Source organism: Ruditapes philippinarum, unplaced genomic scaffold (genome assembly GCF_026571515.1).
Source record: "Ruditapes philippinarum isolate M1 unplaced genomic scaffold, ASM2657151v2 ctg1482_1_1_1_1, whole genome shotgun sequence".
Lineage (NCBI taxonomy): Eukaryota > Metazoa > Mollusca > Bivalvia > Venerida > Veneridae > Ruditapes > Ruditapes philippinarum.
In genome coordinates, this window is record NW_026851617.1 from 13,359 (window position 1) to 33,086 (window position 19,728).

A 19,728-nucleotide genomic window follows, 5' to 3' on the forward strand; every position below is an offset into this window, starting at 1 on the left:
AACAAGTAGAAAAACTGATAGCGAACAGCATGGGTCCTGATCAGACTGCGCGGATGAGCAGGCTGGTCTTGATCCATGCTGGTCGCAAACCCATTATGTTGGTTTTGACATGACGCGGCTCAAATGTACTCATGTAGTACCAGCCTAGAAAACACCAAATTCATGAATGGTATAGCAATGGTAAAAGGACTGACAATATCAGCTTATTAGCTCTGTGTTTCTTCCGATTTGTCTGTAATGTGGTCTTTATGTAAAGAGAACTGCTGAATAAAAGGGAAATGTTATATGATTCTACATTCTAGGGAGAGTATTCCCATAAACAGATATATGATTCTAAAAATGGTAGATCTTATCTTCTCAAGGTATTATTATATTGTGTTGCTATGTCGTGTGTACTTATGTATTTTGTCTTTGTACATGTACATTGTAGTACATGTATAGTGTACAAAACTAGAAGATTTAATAATACGACATTTTGTCGGGTTTAGTAATTGATGACTTTGATGTTGATTATCATGTTCCTTCTAAGTTTTGGCTGTGACATACTTAAACTATTGATTTAGCTAGGCAAGACTTAACATAAGCTTCTAGTTCAAAATTAAACTGCTCAGGGCATGCGGTTCGTTTTAAAAAACAACAACAAAAAACTGCTTTACAAGCGGAATGAAATTTGATAGAAAATATCTATACGAATCAAAACGAGATGGCGCCGCCCGGGAATGGAACCCGGGTCGCCGGATTTAAAATCAAAAGCTGTACCTATCGAGCTGACTGGGCGACTATTAGTTCATAAGAAAAAAAGAAGTCTAATGACTTTTGTCAGTCTATGAAAAAGTCATGTATTTTTTTTTAATTTATTTATTTTTTGGTAAAAATTAAGATTGTTGATATGTTAAATTGCAGGAAATAAACGTTTGTTTATAAGTAATTCAAGCCTAGCGGATAATGTATGCAAGTATCCGTTATAGAACCATATTAACTGTCAAAATTGTCGAAACTTTAGAAATGAAAGACAAAATAAAAGATAATTTACGGGTCAAGGCTTGCTCAAAAGACACGAATTGCCAGATTAAAGCTGGCTCAAAATTCAACTCCAGCTCGAAATTCGGGTTTTGAAAATTTTGAATTTCGATCTTCGAGCTGGCTCGAAATTCAACTCCAGCTCGAAATTCAACTTTTGAAAATTTTGAATTTCGATCTTCGAGCTGGCTCGAAATTCAACTCCAGCTCGAAATTCAACTTTTGAAAATTTTGAATTTCGATCTTCGAGCTGGCTCGAAATTCAACTCCAGCTCGAAATTCAACTTTTGCAAATTTTGAATTTCGATCTTCGAGCCGGCTCGAAATTCAACTCCAGCTCGAAATTCAACTTTTGCAAATTTTGAATTTCGATCTTCGAGCCGGCTCGAAATTCAACTCCAGCTCGAAATTCAACTTTTGAAAATTTTGAATTTCGATCTTCGAGCTGGCTCGAAATTCAACTCCAGCTCGAAATTCAACTTTTGCAAATTTTGAATTTCGATCTTCGAGCTGGCTCGAAATTCAACTCCAGGTCGAAATTCGCCTTAAGCTTACTTTGAATTTCGATCTTCGAGCTAGCTCGAAATTCAACTCCAGCTCGAAATTCAACTTTTGCAAATTTTGTCAGAATTAAGAGAGAAATACCCAAGGTATCTGATGTTTTATGGGCAGCAAGGCGTACTTATATCATCTTCAATGTCCCATTCGTTCTAAACCTTAGACTTGGTGACGTATCTTGATCTTACAAACATTTGAGGCTCTCAGAAGAAAAACAGTGCCAAGATATGGCAAATTATCAAGCACGGTTGTCCATTGTTTTCCTTGATTTGATTATAGCGCGGAAATACCGAGTCTTCATATAAAGGGCTGTTGACTTTGTAATGTCTAAAATAAAAACTTGTAAGAACATGCCTTTTGGAATTTTGTTTAAAATATAAGAAAACATGATTGCAAACGGAGGCCAAAAGTCATGAAACCCAGCAACTAGATATTATATTTTGTGACACAGGGCACCCCTAGGGGCACCAAAATGGAATTTGACATATAATTAAGGGTGGTGGTGGTATTAAAGAAGGAAGATGGGTATTATATCAATTTTTGATACATCCCGAAGGTAAAGAAAGGTTGATGTTTTTTAACAATAATGAGTTAGTGTAACTTCTAACTAGATTAGTCTTGAAATTTGGTGTCAAGTTAGCATTTAATCAATCGAAAACCAATGTGTAGTGTTTAAAAGCAGTTATTTCATCAAAGATGTGTCAAAATTTGAGTCTGTAAACTGCAAATTTCTACAAAATTATCAATCCATTTTTATACAACAAATGCACTGTCATGTACTTTAATATGAAGAATAGGGATAGTTTAGAATTAATTTATTTTCTGTAACGCATACTTTGACCAGAGACATAGACAACATCTACATCTCTGCTTTGACAAAATGTACAATATATATGTCTGCCAGGCTTTCGTTTTTTCTTTCACATTTTCTAAAAAATGCACTTATATAAAGATTCATATTTTTATGATATGACAATTCAAATACAAAATGACTGTTAAAATTTGACAAATGTTAGCTTATAATTCTGTTATTCACACCTTCTTTCACAGCGATCAACAAGATAAAATTGCAAGACATACACCTGACTTGACGGGCAGATATTTAATTTGGAAAAGGCGTAAAATGAAACAAACAAACAAACAAACAATTTAATTTCCGTTTGCTTGAGTTATGCTGGATTTTTTGAATACTTTTGTTTAATCTGTTTAATACGTATTTCCTTGTGATAAATTAACATTGTAAACAAAAAGGAATGTTGTAAAAATGATGTCTTAACATCTTTAGAAGACAGCAATGACAGACCTCTACAATATCTTATTTCGTCTGATTTCAAGGGTCGTGAAAACTAATGACAAACAGAAATAATAAAATATGTTAAGTGTAATAGCTTTAAAAAGACAAAGCAATGTTTAATACTAATAAAAACTATTTTTCTGCTTACAATACCCTAATATGCAGCTATATATCAAGTTCTCTTAGTTAAAACAAGCGTTTGTAAAATTTTTAACACGTATGGCGGCCATTTTGGATTTTTCCCGCCATATTGGATTTTAAAAAATGGGTCCCATGCTCAATTTTTCTTATATACATCAAAGCTCATTTGTACCAAATTTGGTGCTTTTCCCATTTTCTGAAGTATTTTTTTTACAAATTGACTGGACTATAAATATCGCATAAGAGACTAACGAAATTTAAACACGCGATGATTATCGCCTCTTAAGGGCAAAATTTAGACTAAATTTCGCAAGTATTAAATTTTCAAAAGTCTGTCATGCGATAATTATCTCGTGTTTACTAGCGACATTTTGTGGACGAAATAGGACATCGTACACAACCCATATCATGATGGTACGACTGACTAATGTAAACATATCGTGTTCGACTAATAACTCAAATTATTGAAACATTATTGAAATTTAACTTCCGCGTTACAAGTTGATCTACTGTTTTTAGCAACGAAATGTAAACATCCAACAGATAACGTTTGGATCGGAACAATATTATGGCTAACATGAACATTTAATTTAGTTAAACCAGTTTAAAACCCGGACTTGTTTAATTGAAATATCTCATATATTGATAAAACCCGGACTTGTTTAATTGAAATATCTCATATATTGATAAACAAGATCAACAAGGAAAGGCGGCGTTTAATTATCTAAGTTTGTGAAGTCGCTGAATATTGACCTCGAGATTTAAATGTACGTACATGTATATATAAAAATTTCTAAAATAGGGACACTATAATCGTTACACAATATGGCGGAAAGTGGAAGTAAAATACGAGAGGATGATAAATTTCCTGGTCGTTTGAAGAAACATGTATGTCAACCATGTTTAAGTAAGGATAAGCAAACTGTAGCTGACAAGTTTTGTTCGACTTGTAATGAATTCCAATGTAATGATTGTTCAAATGTACACAACGTGCTCGCCATCTTGAAAAATCATAAATTGGTGAGCGTGAAAGAAGCTAATGTTGCAAGTATTTCGTTTAAAATGAAGGCCTTAGATATATGTGATCAACATCAACATTCTTTAGAATTTTTTTGTGAGGATGAAAAGAAGCTTTGCTGCAGTACTTGTGCTATTGTTAATCACCGAAAATGTCACAGTGTTGTAGAAATTGAGAAGATAGCCGGAAAAATAACCTCACCAATTTCTACCTTAGGGGACGAATTGAAGGAAGCTAAAGAAGCCGCCGAGAGCGTTGCGAGACATATTCGCTCTTCAAAAGATCAACTTGCTGAAGATATAAAAGAAATACAAGTAGAGATAAGACAAATACGAGACGAAGTAATGAGAATATTTGACGATTTAGAAGATTCCGTCGCCCAGAGAGCTGAAATTCTTCTGAGAGAAACATTAGAAAATTTGTCCAAAAAACAAACACTTAACGAGAAACATTTGACTGATGTTACATCGAGCTTAGAGACGATTGAAAGTATTTTCAAAAATGGAACTTCAGTACAGAAGTATATTGCAGAACATAAAATGGAGAGTAAAGTCAATTCTCTCTGTAGAAACATCAAGGAGGAATATAAGAAATTAGAGACACTGAAAATTTCTTTTCATTTTGACGAAACTTTAAAACTGCCACCATTACCAAACTCTGAATATGTTCCAGGACAATTACTTTTTAAGACAACTCGACTGGGAGATGTTAATTCTGTTAACATGGCGATGAACTTAACACCAGTTTCTACTATTATTTTGAAGAAGACGGGATATGAGATCAAAAATCCGTTATATACAAGCATAGATTTTCTACCTGATGGTAGACTGGTGGCTGTGGATAACCAAAACAAGAAATGTTTAGTTTACAATGAGAAGCTTGAAAAAGTAGGATCATGTGCTCTACCTTACTACCCATTATCTGCTGTTGTAGTATCTGAGGAGGAAGTAGCGATTACACGCGGTGAACAATACAAAATAGAATTTTTACATGTTAGTAAATGTAATGAAATAAGGTCTAGTAAGACATGTAAAGTGAAAACGAAATATTACTCTATATGTTTGAAAGATGATAAACAGTTTGTAGTAGGGACTTATGATGAACCAAGACCTGTTCGTATTGTAACATTGACAGGTAAGGAGTATGATTTTGGTGTTAACTTCCCAAACAAGACATATACTATAGACAGTAGCGCTAGTACTTACATAAAGAGCAGTGATAAAGTGGTGATAACAGATAGATACGATCATACTGTTTACATATATGATATCAAGACAGACACGAGAGTCGTAGTGAAGGATGATCAGATACAGGAACCATGTGGTGCAGCAGTTGGTCCCTCTGACACTATCCTGGTGTGTTGTTGTAAAACAAAAACCATTGTACAGATATCTGAAACAGGTCAGATGTTATCATCGTACAAATTAGATATGGACTATCCATATAAAGTATGTGTCTCACGTGATAAATCATTCATTGCTGTTGCAAATAACTGTCATGGAATTAATAAAATGCAGAAATTCAAAATATCATGTTAGTAACACAATCTTATGTTTCACATAGAAGATTAACACACCCATGCAAAGTTATTAAAGAATGAAACAAGAATTTATCGGTTACATATGATGGATGGACCTACGTTCTAGCATCGAAGTAGCTCTTCATAAAAAAGACTTTCAAATAAAACACTATGCTGAGAAAAAGTATGCAAACAAAAATGTAGTTAATGTATGCTATGACAGACAGCTTTAACATCGCTAACATCAGGTGTAAACAATTCAATATTAATAATTCCGATGATTTCAATTGATATATTTATTTCATTTTAGGTACACGTGCGTTAAATTTAAATTTCATCGACAGATTGTACTTTTCATGTGCAGACTCAATCAAACAGAAGTTGCAAGTTTCATGTAATTTTATTGGGATAATTGTTTCCGAAGCATTTTTTATTTAGCACGGCTTTTATGTAAAGTAGTTATGTTCTGTACCATAGTTATCTTATTTTTTAAATCATCAAATAATGTTGACTGTATTATTATGCATTTGTTTGTAAATATCAAATTGCCGAAGATTTTTTGTCCAAATATTTGTGATATCATGTCACAACGTTATTTTAATACATTAAACCCTCAAATTAAAATATCACCACCGTACAAGAGGGGGTAAATAAAATGTGCTTCATATTGGACAACTTATTTTATCATTTCAAAAGGACAATGCAGGAGATGAGAGGCATAGGTGAAGATCGGCCATCTTTGAATATCATATAAACGTGCTGGTACTATTTTATGGTATCTCGGACTTTTCCGACACGCTTTATAGTGGCTATGCAAATGTCAGACATATATAAAATGACAGGCATTTCATAGAATATAAATGGCAAACATTTAATGGCATATAATTAGCAGACATAATTATTATGGTATATAAATGGGTGACATTTGGCTTAAAGTTATATTCATGTCATATGATATAAGCACGTGAGCATAGCCCAGGCAAAAGCATAAAAAAATGTTCTTATACCTATTCCAACTCGGTGTACAATCGTTTATGTCTCTTCCATATACATCCCCGGCAATAATGCCCATGAAAACATGTTATGCCAGGCCGTAGTCTAAAAAACAGATCTAGACGCAATACGTATACTATAGGCTTCTTATATGCAGGGTTTATAATCTCTGACCAACAATCAATTTTCCATTCTCTTTAATACCGCCCAAAGTTTCTAGTTTAATTTTACCTTGGCGGTTACGCAGCTTTTCATGAAATGCAGCTAAAGTGCAACATTGAAGGTTCCATGATCATCGCCGAATGACGTAACTCAGTGGCGGCACCCACCTAGCTTAGCCAAAAGATACGTTCATGAGCTGGGATATATTCGTGCCAGTTTCATGCAAAATTGGTCACAGTGAACACCCTTATAAAAACATTTAATGCTGTCATCAGGATGTTGATCACCTGCCTGTGTGTTTGTATTTGAATTTATTTATACTTGCCACCGGTTGCCCGTTTGGCTAGTCCTCCGAAAGAGTATTAGTCATTTTACATTTTAGAGGACACAGATACAGAATGATACAAAAGGACCCAATACCAAAAGATTATCTTGGTTCTTTAACGTGCCAAGTGTTTAAGCAGTCATACACGGGACTTTTAAATACCACCCGAAAGACTGATAAGTAATTTTAGGTGGCCAGCTCGGGAATTGAACCAACAATGTTGAGATTATAAGTATCACGCTCTCACCGATTGAGCTTAGCGGGCTGGTCACCTGGTAGAAATCTATCAACTGCTTAAATGACTTGTCAATAAATATTTAAACGGCAAATTTTATTTTGCTTTTACTTTCCAATTTTTTATTGAAAATAAGAGTTAGATCTACTTATAGTATCGATGGGTGTAATACGCAGTACAATGTTTACCATCTCTCGAACGGCACTATCTCTCGACCAAAGTGATAAATTTTATATTTGACAAATCAAATTTATGTTGTGCAGCAGGAGATAGTTTAATAAAGTGACAAGTACTTACAGTTGTTTGTTTTGGCAAAGTTCCATATTTACAGCTTCATAGTAGACGAAAGTATGACAGCCTACTTTCATTTTTGAAATTGTGTATTTTAATTTGTAAAGTTACCACTTTACTAATATAGATTTGTGGAATAAGTCAGAATAATAAGAATACTTTATGAACCCGTCTTTCAAGAAAATAGCGTAATTTTACTGTATTTTTGATTTGTTTTATGAACTGTCAAGGTTGACCTAGTTTCTTGATTTATTGTTTTGTTCAATCAAATATTTAAGGTATTACCACCCTAATGCATTACCTCCGCTTTAAAGAGTATTCAAATAGGCTAGAACTACTGTTAACTACATTGAAAATGAGGGCCGTGGGTTCAATCCCCAGAAGGGTCAACTTTTTTTTCTTTCTTTTTTTCTTTTAACATTATTTATGTATCTCTCATGTCCCATTTGGAAAGAAAAAAGTGTTTAATTTTAATTTTTTAATTTATATAGGTATTTATTGGCTAAATTCTGCTAAATCTAGTAATAAATATGGTACTTGATATTTTCAAAGTGTAAATAAATCAAAACTTGATGGTAAAAGTATTTGATATTTTACAAGATCAACCAATATAAACAGGCACTCATTCGGGTAAATTTTAAGGATTTTTTAAATTAAGTAGGAAAATGGTCAGACACATGGTAAAAATGGGTGGGGTAGGGTAACATTTTAACACAGATTTCATAAATTTTACGTAGAAACCATAATTTTGCTTAATATGTGGATTGTTAGCTGAATGGCACATTTTGTTTCTTACCAAAAATTAATGGGAAAACATTTTTCATTAGAATGTTATTGCAGATTATTTAAAGGTTCCTCATTTCTAAAAAAGGGCCCTCATAACATCCTAGCTTGAGTTCATAAAAGTGGCCATAACTTGATTTCCGTACGGTAAACTTTGTTTAAATTTTGCATACAAGTGTACTTTAAGGTATATATCTGACTTATGATTTCAATTTTTTAGTTCCTTATAGTGCCCATTAGGGTTGTAAGACCTTAATCGAACAAGATAAATCAAGTTGAACACCACTAAATATATTTTTTCTACTGTTCTCAATATGCAATTGATACCATTATCAATGTTGAAAAGGAATAATCAAATTTTGGTTGATATAAGTAAAGCTGATTGTGATTTGTGAAGCTGTTGTATTTAAAAAGTCAGATGAATACTCCAGGAATGTGACAAGACATGAAAATAAATGAAAATTTGTTTGTTTTGTTCTATGTTACAGTAGAAAATTTAATTAATGCTTACAGTATAGTTCCAATCTAAATGATCTCCTCTTTCTTCAAGTTATTTGTACACTATAAATAACTTGGTTCGATAATTGGTGGCAAGGGGTCGGCTTTGTTCTACTAATCAAGCACCCCAATGAGTTCACGGCAGCCATTTTGAAGGTCATGTTGACAAATTTTAAGTAGGTCAAAACGGACACAATACATGTCTCTACAATCAAGAACTTTACTAAGTTTAAAGACACTTAACATCCTAAAAATAATTACAATTAAGTGAAATTATTGTTCGAGAGATGGTACAGCGATGCTTATTATCTCTGGTTTTTCCACTTTCTACGTGGAAGTCCTATAATAAATTAAGGAATTGAAAATTGTGATTGAAAGGAATTAAAAAGGTTGCAAGTTTTATAATAAGATAACAGTTGAGGGAATTCCCTTTCAATAATCGGTTGTACTAAGATTTTTACTGAGATGAAATGATAAGTCATTTGTTTTAATAATATTTTGTATTCTATGCCGCCTTGAATAAATTTAATTGAAATTACCTTTTATATATCTGAAATAGATCCATTAATTAAATAAAATGCTTGTTAAGTATTAGTGTTTTATTCTTTTTTAGAATAAAAAAACAGTATTTTAGTTAACACATTTACTTTGGTAATTCGGTTACTTATTTATCAGTCAAGTAAATTGACTGTTAATAAAAATGATTTCAAACTTTGCAGTATATTGGTGAGACCCCGTTCACATACAGTTTTTATCTATTTCAATATCACCAATATTGATACAACTAAAACTCTGATAATAGTATAAACAATATAAAAGAAATAAATTGCTTTAAGATGAGATATCAGAGACGTCTGTTACATTTTTGCTGGCTCAATCTTCATTTTTCGCCTGTCGCATTGTTTTTGTCAAACCCTCCCATCTTCAAGTCAGCCCCCTCACACAACCTTGTTCTGTATCCGCCACTAATTCTAACTTCAAAGTTTTCAGCATTCCAATGTTGAAACTGCTTAAACCGGTGCTAGGGGGCTTGGACAAATGCTGGCACTTTCCAGTATTTTTATCTTATATATCATTATAGACGTTGAAATAATATATATATTTTTAAATTAAGTTTTTTTCATATACAATTGTATATGAAAAGTACATGTGCTGGGGTTGACAAAAATAATTTTTATTTGGATAAAAGGCGTTTTGAGCTCCACACCCCAAATGTCTGTGGTTACATAAATAAAAAATACGCAGCAACCTGCAGTCCCGTTGTAATCAGATTCTTCACATATAGGACAATTATTTCTATGGTTAAGTTCATAAATATTTATTGCGAATCGTCATTTACACAGTAACCTAATGCTGATTTGAATTCATAATCATTTGAATCCAGTTACGTTACCATACGCATTATATTTTTGGCGAAACCGGATTTAGTTGAATAAGTTATTTGTGTGCACATTCAGCAAAATGCAAGGGTTTTGAAACTGCTTTTTGAGTCGTGACTGTTAAATTGTCAAGCATCTTATAAATTATTAATTATAAGCACAGAGTTTGTTATTGTGATTTTGTAAACATTTGCCGCTACTATTTTTTTTTAACTTATGCGTCATCGTCGGATACCCACGGCCGTATCATTAGCATTTATCACATGATATTGAATACATGTTATGTTTATCAACCGTGGGTAGGCGATCATCTGGTTGTTCATTTACGAAATAGAGTTCGTACATAAAGCTATATGTATTCACATATATAAATAAAAAATAAATAAAATTACAAAGATATTGTAAGATAAAATTAATCGAAAAAAATGGCAATATATTTGACATTAGGCGCGTTCTTATTGGCAACAGGTTTATCCAAAGGTCAAGGTCAGATATTGAAGGACACTCAAGATATTTTGGATACAATATTGTCAGGCTATAATTCAGATATCAGACCGGCATTCAATCAGTCATTACCTGTAGAGGTAAGTGTATGATTATTTGACAACTTAATTATATTAGCCCTCCCTTTTGATATTTGACGATAATTCGACACCTTCATTGTTTTTAATATTAACAACTGGGTACACATGAAGATACATTGTATTGAGTTGACTTTGAGGTTATATGAGGATATTGGGTTAAAGTGTGAGATCTTTTTGAAATATTTGTTGTGTTTTATTTGTTTGTTTACAATAAGGATATTGAGTTTGATTTAGAGATTTTGAGAAAGTTTTTCTTCATGAAAGTATCTTGTCTGGTTGTACACTGGGTTCATTTAAAGATTTTATGAATGAACAACGTTTGGTTTAAGTATTTATAATGAATAAACTGAAGTGTGGATAAAGAATTTATAAGGGTATATGGTTTGGTTAAAGCATTACTTGATTTACTGGATTTGGGTAAAAAAATATAATATAGGTTTAGATAAAGAATTTATTGTTTTGGTGCTAAACACCTTTGAGCTTATACCGCATATGATTTCTTTTACAAATCATTAATATCTTTGGTTGGATTTGAATTAATTAATACTATATTGTAAGACATTCTATTTTTCAAGAAATATTGAATTTTGGATTAAAATGAGATATTGTATATGTGGCTTTTGTTTTTATTTGTTTATGTGTTTATTGTCTAAATTAATGAAATATTTTTATTTTTATTCATGTATTTTTCTGATTACTTTTGTGAACTGCTTTGTAAAAAAATAGTTTTTCTCAATAATTGGTTTTGAAATATAAGGGAAAAAACTTTTATCTTAGGGAATGAATAAGTAAAAAAAACAACAACAACAATCCAATGAACAAGTAAAGAGGCAATTTTCCAAATGTCACGGTGTTGACTCATCAAACACCGACTAATTTCAAGTTCAAAAAATGTTTGCGTACTAAAAGCTTATGTTTAAAGTAAGATAGAGCCAATAACGTAACAAAGCAATTAGAAATTGAAGTATATCAAAGAAAATTCATTGATCTTTCTCTGAATTTAATTCAAATGATAATTTAAAATCTATTTTTAATTAAAGGAACCAAGTGGGGCTATGACCTAGTGGTTGGGGTGTCTGCTTCTCAACCGGGTTCAATATAAATATTCTTCACATTACTTCTAAAATAGAATTTTGAAACAGTTAAAAAACTAAGAACATTACTTAAATAGGTGAACGACACTTTTTTCGGTATATGTGAAGCTTTATTTGTACATGTTTCTTCTGATCTCTTTGTTAAAATACTGATTTGATTGCTCTGTATTATTTTTATTATACAGGTTAATATCACCACGATATATATGTTTCACATCACAGAGTTCAAAGAGGTATCTGAACAATTAACATCTGTTTTAGTGTTAGACCTACTCTGGGAAGATTATCGGCTAACATGGGACCCACTGGATCATAACGGTACGGAGTACGTGCATATACCGGTAACCAAAATTTGGAAGCCAAGTCTGCTACTGACTAGCCCTGTTGACAGAAATAGTCCGATTGGTGACAATCAAAATTGGATGGTCGTTAAATGCTTCTATGACGGAAGTATTGAGTGGACAATCCCTGATATCGTAACTTCCAGGTGTGGCATAGATATCAGATATTTCCCGTTCGATACACAGTACTGCAATATGCTGTTTATTCCAGGGGGTTACTATAAAGGAGAAGTGCTGTTAATCGGCGGGGACGAAACAATAAGTCTTATATATTACACTGAAAATGGCGCATGGATTTTAGAGGAGTCTCAAGTTTTATATGAGTACTCCTCTTTTGGTATGTGAGAATATAAAATAAACATGAAACTTAAAAGGAGACCGCACTACTTTTTAGTAAATGTTGTTCTTCCTATTATTTTCACCAGCTTCCTGAGCGGTCTTGTTTTCTTTATTCCATTAGAAAGCGGGGAGCGTTTGTCTTATGCCGTTTCCGTTTTCTTGGCGATGGCTGTATTTATGACAATTGTTGGTGAAAATATTCCAAAAACTTCCTTAAACATGGCGTATATGTCTTATTTCCTATTGTGATGAATTAACGTTTCAACTCTTTTTAGTTATATTTGAGGCTTTGCTCAGACGATATATTTGAATATTTAAAATTTGAATAGAATTTTTTTCCCGTAGTATAATCTACTGTGTTGTGCGATTTGAGCATGAATCATTAGTAAAATCTTAGAAAATACTTTGGATGTATGACATCTAATGATACTTTATAATAAAACTTTATTAAGAAACAAGGAATTTTATTAATTTTTAACCCCTCCCGGTGACGTCTGAACTGGAAACATGTTTTAGATAGGAATCATCCCTGCCGACCATTTTTTAGATCCTATGATGTTTTACGTCAAAGCAACCAGGATTCCTCTTAGGTTTTGAAAAGGAAATAGCATTCCTAACGATAGGTTTTGATATATTATATATTGCAAACGAGCGTTTATTTTGTAGGAATCATGCCCATCGGCTATTTTCTATGCTCCGTTTCGGTTGACCTTTGCATTTACTTTAACTACATCTCTTGAAAAAGGCTTGAACTGTTCGCATTGATTACCAAGAACAGCAAAGAAGTCTTGTTTACAATTAAGAGTATCTATTGTTTTCAGATCTTCAACTTCGATGCATTTTTGTGCTTTTAATATCACAAATAAACTCCAAAATTTTTTTTTTTCACCATTTAAATATGTTAAAACTAAACTAAAGTTCCGTTTATGAGAAACTTTTACCAGTTTCTATTTTTCAAATATCATTTTTGCAAGTATTTTTACAGTAGAATGTCCTCTCGATTTCTTTTTCTAGATTATACCATTACATATAACTGATATAACAGATCTCCAGATTTCCGAATCTTCAAATATTTATCGCAGAAAGGTCCGCCACTTTGTGGAGTTAATTCTGAACTGTTTATTACAGTATCGACCGGTAGAGTTATTTGTGCGATAACTGTAAGAATATTTCACATAATTTTACTTTATTTCCATGATAACAGTATGGACCGCTACAGTTATTTGTGCGATAACTGTAAGAATATTTCACATAATTTTACTTTATTTCCATGATAACAGTATGGACCGCTACAGTTATTTGTGCGATAACTGTAAGAATATTTCACATAATTTTACTTTATTTCCATGATAACAGTATGGACCGCTACAGTTATTTGTGCGATAACTGTAAGAATATTTCACATAATTTTACTTTATTTCCATGATAACAGTATGGACCGGTAGAGTTATTTGTGCGATAACTGTAAGAATATTTCACATAATTTTACTTTATTTCCATGATAACAGTATGGACCGCTACAGTTATTTGTGCGATAACTGTAAGAATATTTCACTTAATTTTACTTTATTTCCATGGTTGTGTTAAAGTTATTACATTTTCTGAGCTTCTTTAATTATTTTCCGTAGAAAAGTCCCCTAGATTTCATCAATTTCAAATGTCTTCTCCTTCGAGTTTAGAAATCCTAGTATATTTTGCATATTTAAAATTCATTTGTGAACTATGTGTCGTAAGAAAAAAGTCATCGACCAAAATGAAATTTTATGACTTGAGTGGATGTTTGATTTTAGATTATATTTCTTTAAGGGATCAAAGATAAGGCACATACTTATATGCATATACTTTAGAAATGTACTATGCGACGGCTATATTCTTGCTTAGCATTTGAGGAGGAGAGGCCGTAATTCTGGGAGGAGATGCATCCTGCACATTGACCATTATTCTATCTTCTGAGATGTTACCTTTTATATCAATGGAAACGACATTTATTTAAATAAGCTTACATTTAACGCATGTCTTACTGAAGACAGCAACACTGCTTGATTTTTCATTGAAAACATCAACTGGTACCCCTCTTTCAACTTTGATATATTCGTCTTCAGCTCTGAATTTGTATATATATTTAAACTTGGGTCCAAGTTTTCGAACTAGGTCGTCATTTATATATTTTTATAGACTCATAAAACCAGAAATATCAAGTTTCCAAGAATTGAGGTTCTTCTCGAGAATTTGGCGCTTTGACTTGCTTTTGTGGATTAAAGGCTAGTCTTAATCATTACTTTAATGTACACTGAGATAATAAATGTGGTGTGAATGGGTAAAAAAGAAAGAAAGATCACAAACACTTTAAAGTAGTATTTTTACTGTTATTCATGAACCATCATGTCCATACAACCCGTAAGTAGGTAATCTCATTTGTATAAAATCTACTCTCACATATCGCTACAATGCTAAGAACAAAATTATTTATTAACATGTATAATTTATTCCTAGTAATTTGTTAAATCTAATATATAATTATATAATGCAACATTTAAATATGTACATGTGGAAACGATTTACAATCTAACAGATAAAAACTCAAACTCGTATACAGAGTTGTCCACCCTTACAGTGAAGTTACTAAATACAAGGGAGCTAACCGTTCGAACATGAAATAAACAAATTTCTGACAACAGTAGTCTCCCTTCTATCAAGTTTAATTGCAAGGGAGATCATGTCTGCAGTGAGTATAATTGGAATCAAATCCATACACATTTACCTCCCGTACATTGAGATAATTGATTAACACGAACTTCAATTTTCTAGCAACTTACAATATCTAAAAGCCCTATCACAAAATACAAAACATTATATTTTCAAACTAAAAATGTCATAATTGTAACACATTTTAACACTAACATTTAAGTTTCTGATAAAAAGTTGTTCTTGCTTTTCAAATTCGATTAAATAATTGTTTGAAGCCTATGATTTAAGCTACTAGTCTTTAGATTTTGCTGATGTAAAACCGACACAACAATACATGAATGTAATTATTCATTTTTTACACTAGAGTTATTGCCCCTTATACTCAGCGCATTATGATATTTGATTTAACCCGATGAAAACTAACTCAATAGCTTCGATTTGCTTAATTTGGCAAGCCTGTATGTCATGTATGTTACTATTGAGTGTTTTGTCCTTTATTTGATTGCCAAAGGCCATTCATTTGATAAACAAATTGTATACCTACATAACTGTATGAAACAATATTGGTTAATATTACATGCTTTGTTATTTGAATGATTTGCCCATTCAACATAATTGTCTTTGTTAACGAAATACTGGGCATCTAAATTTAAAACCATACAATATTAAACAAAAACGCATTCAAAACAAAAATCCTTTCCTTTAGGCGTTCGTTATCTTTTGGATAAATATCAATAAAATTACATTTTCTGTATCATTTAAATAATCTGGATACTTAGTCAATACAAAGTTCATCGACTAGAATACATGTTTTGAAACAGACTTTGTTCTTCAAGTTATCACAACCCTATTTTCTATTAATGTCAACTAATTTTATTGTAGTCGTTACTTAACAGTTCGTTTCTCTTAAAAAAAGTTTGACAGTCCTGAGAAGGTCACCCTCGGGAGTAAGATGGTCAATACAGAATCCATCTATCTAATTAACAGAAATAAACGCAGAAACACCAGGGAACATTTCACAGAATTAAGAATAGTTCATGTAAAATTCGTGAGTATATATTTCTATGTAATACTACGGCTGATTCCGAGATTGATGTCGGCTCATTTGAAAATAGAATTTAATTGAAATTCAAGTGTGTTTAAAAAATTAGCCAAGACATTCATTATACCAGGTACAAAAACAAAAATAAGAACGTATAATTGTATACAAGTTCTTAAACAAAAAAACGTAAATTATATAAATGTATACATGTACATGTATATCCCAGTTTAAGACAAATGTTAAAATAGTGTTGTCCTTTTTCTAATCTTGCATCGAAACAAGTTTTTGTGTTATTCACGCCCAAAAGATAAAAAAAAATATTTAAAGGTACTTGCCCAGTTTTAGTAAAAATCATTTGTCTCTTAATTTAACTGATTTAAATACAAACGATAATATCATAAAAATATAAAATTAAGAAATGAATATACCTGATACAGATATTTAAACATTTTTTGTTTTACTGAAGCTTACAAGTATTTAGCAGAAACAAAAACATTGTTCCACTTATGCTTATGCACATAAATAAATTTATTTTTACGTATACATTTCATCACTTACATTTTAAATATTCCTTAAAATCAACATTTTCTAAATAAAACTTTAAATCACTTGAAAAAGTGAATAGTCGCTTTAATACTAAAAATCTATTTAAAGACAACCTATTCTAATGAAATCTCTTCCGAAATCACAACGTCATAACAACCCTTCCTATGTTTAAAACATATTTATGCAGGTTTTGTTCCATGTATCGATATGAAACTTAAACTACATATAGCTTGTCATTCAATTTTAAAACAGGAATGTTTTCTGTTATCAGAAAGGTATCTGTTACTATGAATAATTTATAATTCAAATAATATAGCCACATACGAGTCTGCGCATTTAATTGGGACTGTGACCAAAATAATTGCAATAGTTCGAGTCGTCCAGGGAGAAGGATCCTAAAGACATCATGCACCGTTCTGAGAACATTGTCCACGTGACTAATGTAGCAATATTGAATCGTCCGAGCCATCTTGATTTAATATATGTTGCAAATGTCCATAGATAGTACAGCCGCACTAAACAATTTTAGATATCACTTTGTTTGCGTGCTTATGTCCGGGTGAACAATCAAATGTGTAGCCAATTTTCTTATTTTTAAGGAGCACATTTTGTCACAAATTCCCATGGGATATTTTACGACATTACTGTAAATAGTTTTCAAGGAGAACATTTTTTCGCCAATTTCCATGTGATATTTTCATAACTGAGCACATTATGTCGCCAATTTCCATGTAGTGATATCAGATCAAAGGTTGATGCTCCTTTCTTAACGTCCCAAACTGTCGCCAATTTCCATGAAATGATATCAGATCAAAGGCTAACTTACAAATTACAAACTGTCGCCAATTTCCATGTCATGATATGAGGTCAAAAGTTTATTTCCCTTTCCTAAACACAAACATTTTCCATGTTTCATTATGTACATTTAAAAAAAGCTTATTTTTAGATTCTGGAGTTATTTTCAGCTACATAAGTTATTTTTAGAATCTAAAATTATTTTTAGAATCTAAGATTATTTTCAGAAGATGCAGGAAATCATCCGATGTGTTTAATTCATTTCAATTAAATTGAAAGTCAAAATGGTCTAGCAGTTTATGTGAAAACATAACTATTTTTTAGATAAATGATCAACAAGTTCAGGTAATAAAAAAAATCTTGGAAATTTATATATTTTCCTTTTTTTCCAATGACACTATATTGAAGGACCCTTTTTTAAAATCTTTTATTTATGTACATTCGTCACATTCAACACACCGTTTTCGAGCAGACGATAAGTCAAACAGTCGCATTCTCTGTGCTTTTAAAATCATCTTTTAAACCTTTGCTTATTATGAGATTTCTTTAAGAATTATCAACGAACTATTTTTCAGCCATTGTCCATTTTTGAAATAGAATCATTCAGCTCTTTCAATCCAATTCAATTCGATTCAGTTCAGCTCAATTCAGTTCAGTTCTGTCTTAGTTGTGTTGTCCATCAAAAGACATGATTTTATTTAAGAGTTCGCAAAACAATCTATATGTCTGTAGTTTTCCGTTTTAAATATATAGATGGAACAGACGCTGAAATATATTCTAAACACATGTTGTTCGTCAACTGGTGTTAACTGTCGGACTGGCAGATTTCTGGGAGGAAGGTGTGCTTGTTGGCTTTGACCCATCTGCAAAAAGTATTATATGAAAATTATAGCATATAACTGAAATAAGTGGCAAAGCTGTTCAAGCATTATGGTTGACAATACAAAATTATTAGCGATTTTTTTAAACATTTTTTTTGTCTGTGAAGCAGACGACATTTACTATTTGAAAATTAATATTCTTAAAATATATTACTGATTTTACTTTAGATATAAATCAAGTAAATATAATTATGTCTGTATTTAACGATATCTGAAAAGTAGAATTTGTCAGTACGGTAAATCAATAACCCTCACATTGATTTGTAGAAAAGTCAAACCAAACGACAATAGGAAATATGGCGCCAAAAGTTCACATGGTTATCTGTCTACTGGCTTTATAAAGAAGTTAATTAATCAACTGTAGCATTTTTTTGGATTGGTATTCAGGAAAAATATTCTATTTCATCAAATTCTTTTTAAGGGCCTTTTTCATTTAGAAAGCATGTACACGTCGATAGTAATTCAATTTTATTACTGAATGCTTAAATCAATTCAGTCAGGCATAATTATGTAGAAATAAACTCTTACGCCCCACCCCTGTCTACACTGAATTTCTTGAAATAAGTAAAATACAGTTCCAAATTCACACCACGGCAAGTCAACTACTTAAGTTAAATGGTAAAACTTTTTGCACACGTCAAATTTCGGTATGACTGCACTATTTTTGCATAAATTCATTCTAAAACGGAGAGATGTAAGCAAGAAACTTGATAAACTCTTTTCATTGGGCGCTTGTATAATATTTATTACGTCAACAAGCGTGATTGTCGTTTTATTACAATAGCGTTCTTATGTTGAAATAAGAACTCACAAGGAATAAAAAATCGACTTTTTAAAACAACAATCTTAATACATTTTAATGCCAATTTGCTATGTTATACAAACGAACTCTATGAGCCCGACATTTTCCCAATGCTGTTGTAGCAAAAATTTACTTCGTCTTTGCGAAAAGCCAATGAGAAATCGAACGTTTTACAAAAATTAATGTTCTGACCTACATTGGGTCACATTCCAGTGACATAGTTTTGGACTCAAAATTAGTTGTTTAGTTTAATGAGAAATTGAAGGAAATGTAAAAATAAAGAAAAGGAAATATCCTCGACCTGAATAAGAGATTTGCAGACTCGGTTTGATTTGGTTTGTTCATGAGATATAATGGAAATTGCAACATTTCTCAAGTCCCCTAGCAATGGCTTGAGAAA

The 19,728-nt window shown here is 31.9% G+C and overlaps 2 protein-coding genes across 2 annotated transcripts; both read left to right on the plus strand.

Moving 5' to 3' along the window:
• The first annotated feature begins 3,670 nt into the window (after nt 1-3,670).
• On the plus strand, nt 3,671-6,199 carry LOC132715958 (uncharacterized). Its single transcript, XM_060699110.1, has one exon. It carries the CDS (start codon nt 3,839-3,841, stop codon nt 5,567-5,569), a length of 1,731 nt encoding a protein of 576 aa, XP_060555093.1. The 5' UTR covers nt 3,671-3,838; the 3' UTR covers nt 5,570-6,199.
• Nucleotides 6,200-10,526: 4,327 nt separating this feature from the next.
• On the plus strand, nt 10,527-12,815 carry LOC132716041 (neuronal acetylcholine receptor subunit alpha-3-like). The gene is made up of 2 exons (XM_060699221.1): nt 10,527-10,800; nt 12,080-12,815. The coding sequence occupies exons 1-2, from the start codon at nt 10,642-10,644 to the stop codon at nt 12,578-12,580; spliced, it is 660 nt and encodes a 219-aa protein (XP_060555204.1). The 5' UTR covers nt 10,527-10,641; the 3' UTR covers nt 12,581-12,815.
• Nucleotides 12,816-19,728: the final 6,913 nt, after the last annotated feature.